The sequence below is a fragment of the Cylas formicarius genome, unplaced genomic scaffold, assembly GCF_029955315.1.
Source record: "Cylas formicarius isolate icCylForm1 unplaced genomic scaffold, icCylForm1.1 PGA_scaffold_6__28_contigs__length_40554024, whole genome shotgun sequence".
NCBI lineage: Eukaryota > Metazoa > Arthropoda > Insecta > Coleoptera > Brentidae > Cylas > Cylas formicarius.
The window spans coordinates 21,469,713-21,481,355 of NW_026844347.1; the positions used below are offsets into that span (position 1 = coordinate 21,469,713).

Here is an 11,643-nt window from a genome sequence, read left to right on the forward strand (position 1 = left end):
ATATTAAAAGAATTCTTCAGTAATAATGAAAATTCGAAATGTTTCATATCAATATTTTTTTCTTTCTGTTATTCAGTGGAAAATTTATTAGAAAACCCACAAGGTTTTATGGTATCTTGAAGTCCAGAGCATTTTAAAGTGTAACCGTTATGCCTCTAAACCTGTTTCATTGAATTATAAAAGCTCTTTTTTTCTAATCTGACTTTATACATATAATTTAAATACATAAACAGTTTTTCAAAAAATAATTTACTGAAAAATGAATTATTCGTATTTTACCTTTACAGGGAGTTTTATTTCTAACTTAGTGGACCGGAAAATAGATCCAATTTACGTTTGTTGCATAAAGAGCTTTTTGCTATCTATAAATAGTTAAATTGATGTTATTATATGCAATTACCATAACGCAGTAACGTTTAGGATTGCTTGTAATTTCATAGTGTATCTACTCATTGCAAGTGTATCGACAATAGAGGAATAACATAAAAATGAAGCATTTATATCACATATTTATCAGTTTATTTTTAAGAATGACTGGTAAGTTTTTTGTATATAACTTTCTGAATAACTCAGAAATAACGCTTAAATTTTCTCATATCACAGTTTTTGCATATAATTGTGCATTTTTAATCAACATTTTACTCCTTTTCGTTTCGTGGTTTGTATAATCACTACTGCTTTAGACCTAATTCTACAACCAATAAAAATTGCCCATTATTTGACAACGTCAAGCATTCGTCCTCTTTTGACGATCAAGAACTATTCCGCTCAAAAACTTTTTCAATTAAATTTCTTCGTATTTTGATAGCTCAAATAAGTAGTTGCTTTCAGCTTTGGAATGTGATAGAAACACAATTTTTGTATGGCCTAGACTCGCCTTACTTATCGTATGTACCAATTAATAATCTCTTAATACTCAAGCTTCTTCCAAGGATATCAAAGATCTATCTCCACTCGAACTGATTGAACTTGGACGGGATGTTTCCCAACTTGGGGGCTACAATTTCCAGACTGAAGACGTCAAATTCTTTCTTATCACGCACGAAATACCTCAACCTGTACGGATAACTTCGGAGAATCGGAATCTATTAAACATTTCCAAAACTACAAAGTTTGTGATTCATGGATGGTTAGAAAGTCACAAGAGATCTTGGTATAAAAACATTTCCCGAGAATATTTGAAACAAGCTGATATGAACTTCGTGGAAATTGATTGGGAAAAACCAGCACGAATACCATATCCAGCATCGGCAAGAGCCACGAGGTCAGTTGGTAAGCAACTACAAACCGAATTTGGTGCCCACAGGTAAACTAAGCCATTAACACCAGTACCAATCACAAATTATGGGCTTGAGTTTTATCTTTTTATGTTATTTTTTACTCTGGCAGTTTGTTCTATTTATTTTAAAACTATTATCACCCTTAAAAGATTACCATCTAATTGCAATCAGGAAAAGAGAATTTAATAATACCCGAAAAAGCATTCTCAGATTGCTTTGCAATGCATTGGTCTTTGGCGACAGAATTGCCAGCGGAAAATAGTAAAGTTCAAAAATGTTGGTGTCCAAACTAATCACCAATGTGCATTCAATTTGTAAAGTTTATTATATATTTTTGAGGACTAAAGTTTGTATAATAGCGTTCTGCTTAAATGTATTAACCAGCTTCAAATTTAAAATTTTATCCGTACACAGGCATAATAATAACCAAAATCAAATATTTGTGCTTTTGTCCTATTGTCCTATTTATACATGAAATAACCATAGCTGTTATAAACTAGTTAAGACCTTTCTCCTATCTTTAATCTTTGGTTTATTTATAAAACTGGATGACCATATATAACTTTTTCGGTATTCGCATGTTTACTTTTCTAGATATTGTACCATTCACAACTAAAAAAATCCATTTATTGAATTGTTTAGTCTAAGAAATAGAATTGCAATTGAATGCGTTAATTATTACACACTTAAGTATATTATTTATCCGTAAATGTATAGCTTTTTCTCAAATGTATGCACATCGCGTCAACGATTACCTTGAAAAATAAATTTGTTGTTATTAAAATTATACCTGGCTCCTGCAAATTTTTATATTTCCAAAATATCGCAAATAACAATTTCATATGAGATTTTTAAAGTTCAAATAGTAAGTTTTATTTTGATTGCACTGCTTTACAACTTTTTTTTCCTGTTTTAAACCTAACACACTGCACACAACTAATTTTATACGGGGTCTGAATAGTGCGTTGTTCCTGGATATTTAGGGAAAAAATTAATTTTGTTTAATTAATTGTAGCTGAGTAGTATATAGATTTTACATTTGGCAAAAAATTTTCATTTATATTAATGTACACCGTACCTGTAAAAACGTGTAAAAAATATCAAAAGACCTTAGATACAAAAGTGGTTTGGATTCACTTATACTTTAAAATACTATATTGTTATGTATACAGGGTATTTCTATGTTGGTGGACAAGTAACTACTTTCTTATTTTAAATAGAAATAGCTCCAAAGTGACGTCCGCAGGTCTAGATATATCTATGGATTTTTCCGGCCGAAAGATTTTGTTAGTATTTAAAAATGGATGATACAAAATCACCGTTTTTTGGCTATTGCCTATTTCAGGAACTTGCGGATAATTAAGTAATTAATAATTAAAAACATTAAAACTGATTGATTCATGTTAAACAAATAACAAAGTAAATCACAATCATTAATAATAGGGATGGAAGTGGCTAAGTTCATCATCGACACAAACCTGTCCCCAGAAAACATCCATCTGATAGGGCACTCTCTGGGCAGTCATGTGGCCGGATTTGCAGGTAAAACTGTATTCGAAAAAACAGGAGAGAAATTGCAAAGAATCAGCGGTTTGGATCCTGCTGGACCATTTTTCAGAGACCCTTCAATCAGCGCAAACGATAGACTGGATAAAACTGATGCCGTTATTGTCGATGTCATACATACTGACGCAGGTATGCAGCACGTATCACGTTTTCTTAATTGAAGGAAATATTTCAGGTTTCTACGGGTACGAGAAGTCGTTGGGAACACTTGATATTTACGTAAACGGTGGCATGAGAATCCAACCTGGTTGTTTAAACGACCCCATCCCTTCTTCCCTAGGAGATTTTTTGGAAAAATGTAGGTATACCAAACGTTTATTGGTTGCTATTAATATATGAGTTTCCAGCACTTTGCAGTCACACCAGGAGTTACAAGTACTTTATCGAATGGATAAATTCTGGAAATTTCCATTGCAAGTTCTGCGAAGCTCTTTTGGTTTACAATTTTCCGTCGGAACGTTGCGTTCGACACAAAAATTTAATAATTGCCGAAAAAGATGTCGGTCCGTCACTAACAGGAATTTGTTTCGCCAAAACTAATAGCGATAAGCCCTATTTAGCGTAAATGTTTCGATATAAAAGTTTGTGCAAATTAAAGATGTCGATACGTTTCAATCGGTATGTCGTTTATTATATTCCATAAACTTTTCAATAGGATAAAGCTGGACGGTGTAGATTCAAAGCAAAATTGCCTTTCATGGACTTACAGGATGGTGCACTTCCTGTATATGTTGTATGTACAGGGTAGCCTGTTTATTATGGGATAATACCATATGTTATAAATATAAAAAATATAGAAAAAAGTAAAGACAACAATTTCTTTGTATTTTCTTATAGTTATTACATATTACAAAAAATATATAATAATATTCATAAAAATATCATATTGACGTTTCTGTAGTTATCAATTTTTCTTTTCCGCCATGTTTGGTCCCCTCAGTATATAGCAACACTTTTTCATTTAAATATTTAATGTTACTTTTTGATCACCACTAAAGTAAATCTCTTTCCTATTTGAAAATCAACCTCAAATATATAAGAAATCCATAGATATATTTAGACTTGCAGACGTCACTTTTAATATAAAATTCTTAATATCTTAGAGATCGTAAGAATCCGAAGAATTCAAAGACACTGAATATAAAATAATATAATGTTTTCAAAGTGTAATTGGATCTAAATAACTTTTGTCTCCAAGTTTGATCGATATTTTTGACAGATTCTAAGATAATAAAAAATAGGCCGTCATGCAGTATGTACTTATGACTTCATAAGTTTGTCAATTTTAAGCAATTGGCAAAATACTACATTTAGTACCCAATTTGAGTTGTATCTTCTCAAAAGAAAATTTTGTCATTTCATTCCCAATTTTTAATTCGATAATTAACAAAAAATCATTGACAAAAATGATTAAGCATTTGGCAGATGATTTTTTTTAATGGACTATTTAAAAGTTGGTCTTGGGTTTTTTTGCTGGTCATGTCAGAAATGTGTTCCGAATTTGGTAACCTTTCTAAGTACTAAAATTGCAGCATATAAAAATAAAGTAAAGATAATATGAGGTCCGGTAACAACATTTTTATTTTGGTAACATCTCTATATGTGAGGGGTTTTTCTCACGTCGAACGGCGGTGCAAAAAACCTATATAAAATATTCACGTAATATTTTATTGTAAACGCTAGGAGTTTCATTGGAAATAGCTTTATATCTCTGTTACTGTAACGTTTTATTGATTTAAATTAAAAGAAAGACTTATCTTCAATAGTAAATAGCAAATGATAAATTACATATTGATCATAGCTTTCTTGTGGTTTTATAAGAAGTTGCTCAAATCTGCAAGTGCGTTTGGATCGTCAAGTTTCTCAGAATTAGTCCTTATAAATTCCTCGACGTTAATTTTGTCGAGTTCCTCCTGAATCTTCAATTTGATCGGTCGCTCTATCGCGTCCATGATCTGGTAGCGGATCAAGTTAGGCAATACGTTTACTCCAAATTCTATTAAATAGTCCGCGGTACCCAGACCGTCGAACCTCATTTGAATATTGCCGAGTTCTAGCTGGATGTCGTCCAAGGAAGGTGGTTTTCTGGTGTCCATCGCCTGGCTGGCGTTAATTTGAACCTAGAAATTTACATTTTTATAGGTTCGAGCAAAATATATGTTGCTACCTACCCCTATATATTCAACGCTAAAAGACGCTGTACCAACTCTGGTTAGTAGTTCAGTAATCAGAGATATTTCCCAGTGCGTGGTACCAAGCAACTTCTGGGTTCCCACTTCAAGCAACGCATGGACAGTATTATTGCGAATTTCGAAAACGATGTCCTTAGTTCTAAGAGTAAAAATATAAATACATACAGAAAGTTGAGTAGGATTCACCGTCGGCTGTCCCGCGAGGTTAAGTCAAAAAGTTATCGAACCCATTCAATTTTTGAAAATTAAGCAACCCCATATATTACTTCTCATTTTCAATATTTGCATCCAGTCATTTTCAACGGCAAGCTTAAAGTAGAATATTTCCAAAAATTTACTTCAATTTTAATAAAGTAGGCTACTACAGTAAGGCCAAATTCCCAAACCTCAGTATTCTTATTTATTTATCTTTTTTTTAATTCCATAATTTTTTAGGCAACAGTTTTCTCCATTGGCTACTCAACAAATTTTCTGTTAGCACGTTCTAGTCACATCAATAAAATTTACTAATTTTACAATCGCGGGATGGGTTTGAAGTAGTAACAAAAGCTCTTTTTAAGAAGACAAAATCTGTTCAGATCCGTTCAATCGTTTAGGAGTTATTGCCGTTTCTTCAAAAAAGTCATTTTGTAACCACCCACCACTTTATCATAATAGACAATAACCAAAACTTTTAAACAAAAATCACTCGAATAAAGCTTAGCTTTCAAAATTCTATATTTTTTAATACCTACACTACTTGAGATTTAACAGAAAAATCATTTTTAAAATTTAAAATATGAAAATATTTTCCACGGTATTCTTTTGACCACTCTAGTATTAAATTTTTTTACCGCGTCTCGATGAAGCATAGGCCACCCTCTACAGTGTACATTTAAAAAAAGGAAGAGATATTTTTTTTATTTACCCTTGTATACTTATTTTGAGAGCGGCACTGATTTCTACGTAAAAAGTTATAGGATGTTGTCAAAGAGATAAAGAACTGTAACTCAGAAACGAACAGAACTACGTAAATTGTATTACGCAATTTTAATACGAATCGTCGTTTATATATCTCACAATTCCACCGAATATTTTTTTCTACTCCCTACTCTAAAATACCTAATTTTGCACTGATCGGGTGTATGCAAACTGTAACTTTAAAATATTAGCTTCGAGCTACTGCGAGCGTTTTCCTATTTTGCTCACGGGTTGCTAACGATCGGAATTTTTCGATTAATTTAAAACTGGTTGAAATGGTTAAGTCACAAGTCACTCAGTGCTGTTTTTCCAGACAAAATTCAAACGCTAAAAACGTTGATAAACTTATTCAGTGACTCGTTTATCAAACACTCACTGCGGTCGTGCCTAAACAAACTCATGACTAGAGTCATTTGGTGCATAATATATTACTGAATCACCCCTTATTTTCCAACATAGCCAGATTTAAAAAATATTTATCGTTTAGGCACTAAAATTACCGCCTCCAGGCTGTATTTTTTATCTAACCGCAAAATTTTTCCAAAATCGTTGATGATATTCCATACCTGTGAAAACTGGATAACCCGTACAACCATGTATGCATCAAGTATACGTCGAAAACGCCGACGCTGTTGTTGTAGTCAGCTATCTTGAAAGGGTCGTAGCCTAAAGCTCTAACTTTCTTCCGCGCTTCAGCAACGAGCTCATCAAACGGCGATATCGAATTGGGGAATTTTTGTGGTAATTTTGAAACTTGTTTGTTGATGTCGTTACGCACATTGCTGTTCGCCTCGCTCAGTATAAACGGTTTTATGGAGTCGAACATAAAGGAACCTACCGAATTCACTACCCCCTGAAAATTAAATGAAAATCAACAGATTAATATACAAAAAATTACAAAACTAAATTTTACCTCGGTAAAGATTCCACAGAATAAAAATCATGTCTTTAGTATGCCACTTGCATTTGTTATAAATTTATATTAAACTCTATTTTTATAGGACCTAGGGAATCAACAATCCCTGCCATGTTAATGTTTGGTTAAGAGAAGAAAATTTGGTAATGTGCCTGTTTATGGAAAACTTGTTTGCTTCGAATCATCTAGTTAACAATCTAGGTAAACCAAGGAGATGGGATCTACATGAAAATAAAGCAACCTGAATATCCTATTTCACTTCACTTTACTGTGATTTGTTTTGCAACACCGCCTATTTTGTTTCTTTTTTTAATTTAGGGTGTGAAAATATCTTATTTTTTGAAGAAATTCGTAAACTTACTAACTCTTCAGCTGAAACTATTACTGGAGGTGCAATTTTTTATCCATTGTATTAATCAAAATTTGTTAGTACGCCATTTTATATAACCTTGCAGAGTCTATGAGAATCAAGAAATAATTACCTGAAACATTGAAGCGAAAAAACCAAGACCTTTAAAATCCATCGCCATTTCTTTAAATGTGATATCCATATCAATGGCTTGGGCTTCGAGGGAGCCGTTACGTTGAACTTCCAGAGTCGCCATCGCTTTAATAAAGACATGCGTCAGCTTGACCGTGAAATTTCCTTTCGCACTGGAAAACCACGTGCTGGAAAGATGAAGAAAGCTTCAGTCGTTGTTTTGGTTTAGATATATATAACAATAGATTTAAACATATAGGATATACGAAATATTATTTTAAATCTCTGAATAGGCCAGTATCAATAAGGTTCGAAACTCACTTTAAGGTATAGTTTCCCACAATATCCAATTTATCAATAACTAAAGCCGCTTCCACCTTCATGGCCGCCACATCAGCCACCACGTGGTCGATCTTGAACTTTTTAAGTCCATATAATTCAACATCCTTAAAATTCATTCTACCAATAGAGAACGACTGGTTCATGGGTGGAATGGAGAGAGGGTCCGGTATGGGAGCGCCAGGAATACCCACTGGCTCTGTTTGCTTATAATGCTCGATGATAACGTTGACATATTCACTTAATTTTTTCTCAGCTTCCAAGTTCTGGTTGCGTATGTTTGGTGGTGCTTCTAGAATAAAGGCTTATTAGTTGGCCATACTAATAATACTTTAATTAATTCTCAACGGAATAAGCTGGTATTTTACACACAGCCTTGATTTAGTAAAAGTCATCGTTGCAAAATAAAAAGTGTTTCAGAAAAATGTCACTACAGGGCACTAGAACATTTTTTTAAATTTCCCTGTATTTTATTTATTTAGACTGATATACCCCGCACCGTCTGTTACGGAAAAGCAAGTGGAAATGCAGGCCAGCATTGTTAATATTATTAGTTATTTTAAGTATTAATAAAAAATGGCATGTCAATGCAATAACAAGTTTAATTTAAGTAACATAAATACATTTAACATTTTGGAAAATACAAAATTATTAATAATAATCGGGAATTAAACACTATACGACCCCAATTAAAATTCATTTTTAAAACGCCCACGGTTCATTTCTAAAAATTTTCTTATACATTTTAAAAAATGCTGTCGAACACAAAAAAATACGCCTAGTCTATTTCTAATGATTTCGCATTCGTTTATTATTTTTTGTCGTAGATCATTGATATTTATTATCCACTGCAAGGGAACCTCCTCTAGCAAAGGTGGTAGTTCCTCTTATAAGTTTATGTCCTAACCAAAACTTCCCAAACAGTACTCCATACTCGATGAAGTGCTCCTGCAGCGGTTCTTTTATACCTTGGTCACCCTTTATTGATATTTACAGGTTTGAATGATCCTCTTTTACAAAGTCTTCTGTGTATGTTGACGAATATCTTTGCAGATAAAACATGTCTATTAGGCTCGATATAAAGCCGTCGTGCTTGATCTGCATTTCAGAAGCAGTTGGATAATAAACTCTTTTAATAGAAACTGATTTTTAACGGACTGCGACAATGATTTTTTCAATTGAGGATTTGTGTATCTGCTTAAAGCAATCTGTTCTATTTTGCAATATCAATCTAAGTAAATAAAATACAGAGAAAATAAAAAAAAATGTTCTAGGTAAAGTGCCCTCTAGTGACAGATTTCTGAAAGACTTTTTTCTTGTAACGATGACTTTTACTAAACCAGGCCGAAGTGTAAAATACCAGCTTATTCGGTTGAGAATTAAGCGCACTCCCAGTATTTTACCACGCTGAATCTTTCGTCCAAGTTTCCTAACTCAATTTCCGAACACCATGTATAGGTATATAGATAAAATAAACTTGACAAAAGCTTAATAAAAAAATACTTAAACAAATTCGAAGCAATAGCAGAAACAAATTTATTTTATTTAACTTACTAAACTAATACTATGAATATTTAACTATGCTTTTTAATTTCATCATAATTTGTATTGAGTAAAGCTTACCGAAGGTAAGGAAAGAAATCATCCAATTTGTTCAAAAATATTCCCTAGTCGTGATTTAAACAAAATTCTATAGGTTTGGCTGTTTTCAAATAAATGTATGTATATAAACAACATGCATTCAATTACAATGATCAAGTACGCCCTAATTTAGTGGAAATAATACCAGTTCAAAAATGTATCACCAAAAATTAAATATGTTTTAAGTTCTACTCCAAAATAATGCAAAATTTGGAATATTTAATTAAATAATTGCGCTGCAAAAGAAATTGTAATAAAAAATAATCTCGATTATAGCATGTTAGCGTTTCATTGTGTTACCCATATAGTAGATTTTAAATTCTGTTTTCACAAAATATTTTAAAAAATTCTAATTTATATTACAGGCCATTACAGGTGTAGAACATTTAAAACACAGGTAAATATGTGTCGTATTTTAAAACAATGCCAACAATTGCGTGTTACCTTGTAAATTCCCAGTTCTCACACAAACATTCAACACAAAAACGAGACACTGTATTCTAATCCAATCCATCATTAAATTGCTTGAACTAAGCCATGCTTGTTTCCTTATCGTTGATCGTCTTTGTGTCAAAAGTTCAAACCGATGGCTTTGTTATCTCAATACTAATAAGTTCTTAGAATCCAAAAGTCATTATCTGTTGCTAAATGCCCACCATTAACGACTTTATGCCGTTAGTGGGGCAATCTTCCTATCTGGCATCCGAAAATATGGGATCTGCACATTACAATAATTGATGTAAACGTATATGTTCCACCGCCGCTTGGTTTAAAAGTAAAGCAGGCAATATTGTTAGTAGCTGCCTAGTCTAAAATTATGCCAATCAAACAATTTAAATTTAACAAGTGACATCGGGCCGAGACATTTCGTCTTATTTTTAACCCTAAGGATTATTTTTATCATATTAAAGAAGCAATTGGCCCACCCGTGCTAACAATACCAAAGATATTACAAAAAAATAAATCTGCTTATTTATACAAGAAATATTCTGAACCTGTGCAAAAATTACGCTTGTTCTTCTTGAAAAATTAGCTTATAGATTTATAATTTGGTCAATATGCTTGCTGATTACTACACAAAAACCAACAATACTAAGTTTTCAGCGGTTTGAGGTAAGCAATGAAATTCGAACGACTTGTGAACTGGAGAAAAACGATATTTTACATTCGTCGATGAAATCTATAATATTAATACAGGTTAGTTCATTACTGTGGGGATTCTTTTTTATCTCCAAAAAAATTCGTATCATCGAAAAATTTTATGGATTCTTGAGAAAAATTTATTGATTTTTATTGATATTGAAAATAGATTTATAGCTTGCAATTACATTTTCAAAGCTGTAAAACTTCGTTTTTTGAAATGCTGCACCTTATTGTGTGATCTGATGCAGAATTTAATTATACATTGGTTAGTTCTTAGTGCTTTCCCTATTCCTATTTTCAAACGGTTTTCTAACAAAAGTCAATCAAACCGCAAAGTACCATTCATTTTAACAATTTTTGGCATGTTGTTTTTATTTACGCCAAAAGAGTTACCATGGAGTTTTATGGTATGAAATACAGATTCGGCCAAGAAAAACAGGAAGCATCTACGGGCGTACTAACCAGTGTGAAAGCCTATGGAGTGTGCGTTTCTATCGGCTATGTATAACCAAACCAGAGACAACCAGCTACATTAAGGATCTACTATCGAAGCTGTTCAATCTGCTCAGAGACACGAACATGGATAAATCTCTATAGCTACAGAGAGAGTTACAATAGATCCTTTAAGTCACAATGAGAGACAGGCCTATTGTTAACTCTCCCAGATCCAGAATCTTGAATCTTGATTGCACCCCAAAAAATCCTCAAAATTTTAAGGTGCTGTGAGAGACTTAAGAGATATTTTATGTCATGCAGCACTTTCATTTTGCATTCAAAATTTTTCGATAAAAAAGGTCTTATAGAGATAAATGAATCCGGCAGTAATGAGCTGCTCTGTATAATATAATCATAATGAATATATGTAAAAGCCATATTTGGATTTACAGAGAAAAACACGGTAAATTTTTTTCTTTTTAATTGAATGACAGTTGTATTCGGACAGTTCCGTTTTTTGATTTTTAAAATTCTTTTAAACCAAGCATTTGTTTCCACTAGTTTGTTTTTTTTTAATGTTATCTCGAAACAGCCGGTTCTATTTGTTTCCAAATCACTTTATTTTACTTTTAGTGCTTAAGGCTTTCACCAGGACGTGTTATCTTAAAAAGGACCGAACTCCCTTTTTTA

The 11,643-nt window shown here is 32.6% G+C and overlaps 2 protein-coding genes across 3 annotated transcripts; one reads left to right on the forward strand and one right to left on the reverse strand.

The window, feature by feature from the left end:
- Positions 1 to 405: 405 nt before the first annotated feature.
- LOC132703665 (pancreatic triacylglycerol lipase-like) lies at positions 406 to 3,461 on the forward strand. Its single transcript, XM_060673054.1, has 5 exons — positions 406 to 537; positions 922 to 1,272; positions 2,724 to 2,975; positions 3,022 to 3,144; positions 3,194 to 3,461. Exons 1-5 carry the CDS (start codon positions 489 to 491, stop codon positions 3,409 to 3,411), a joined length of 993 nt encoding a protein of 330 aa, XP_060529037.1. The 5' UTR covers positions 406 to 488; the 3' UTR covers positions 3,412 to 3,461.
- A 146-nt stretch (positions 3,462 to 3,607) lies between these two features.
- LOC132703664 (uncharacterized) lies at positions 3,608 to 10,139 on the reverse strand. 2 transcript variants are annotated; one of them, XM_060673053.1, is made up of 6 exons: positions 9,820 to 10,139; positions 7,717 to 8,023; positions 7,397 to 7,583; positions 6,565 to 6,851; positions 5,018 to 5,177; positions 3,608 to 4,966 (listed from the first exon to the last, which is right to left on the reverse strand). In XM_060673053.1, exons 1-6 carry the CDS (start codon positions 9,890 to 9,892, stop codon positions 4,661 to 4,663), a joined length of 1,320 nt encoding a protein of 439 aa, XP_060529036.1. In that variant the 5' UTR covers positions 9,893 to 10,139; the 3' UTR covers positions 3,608 to 4,660. The 2 variants fall into 2 exon arrangements, with proteins under 2 accessions (XP_060529036.1, XP_060529035.1); XM_060673052.1 differs by having other exon boundaries at positions 7,717 to 8,026.
- Between the last annotated feature and the right edge of the window lie 1,504 nt (positions 10,140 to 11,643).

Bases quoted from the DNA above. Each gene is read 5' to 3' on its own strand.
- LOC132703665 (XM_060673054.1), top strand. From the start codon at position 489: ATGAAGCATTTATATCACATATTTATCAGTTTATTTTTAAGAATGACT. The intron at 538-921 runs GTAAGTTTTTTG...TTAATACTCAAG, and splicing joins TTTATTTTTAAGAATGACTG to CTTCTTCCAAGGATATCAAA. The intron at 2,976-3,021 runs GTATGCAGCACG...GAAATATTTCAG, and splicing joins TGTCATACATACTGACGCAG to GTTTCTACGGGTACGAGAAG.
- LOC132703664 (XM_060673052.1), bottom strand. From the start codon at position 9,892: ATGATGGATTGGATTAGAATACAGTGTCTCGTTTTTGTGTTGAATGTT. The intron at 8,027-9,819 runs GTAACACGCAAT...CCTTTATTCTAG, and splicing joins GAGAACTGGGAATTTACAAG to AAGCACCACCAAACATACGC. The intron at 5,178-6,564 runs GTATGGAATATC...TTTTACTCTTAG, and splicing joins GGGTTATCCAGTTTTCACAG to AACTAAGGACATCGTTTTCG.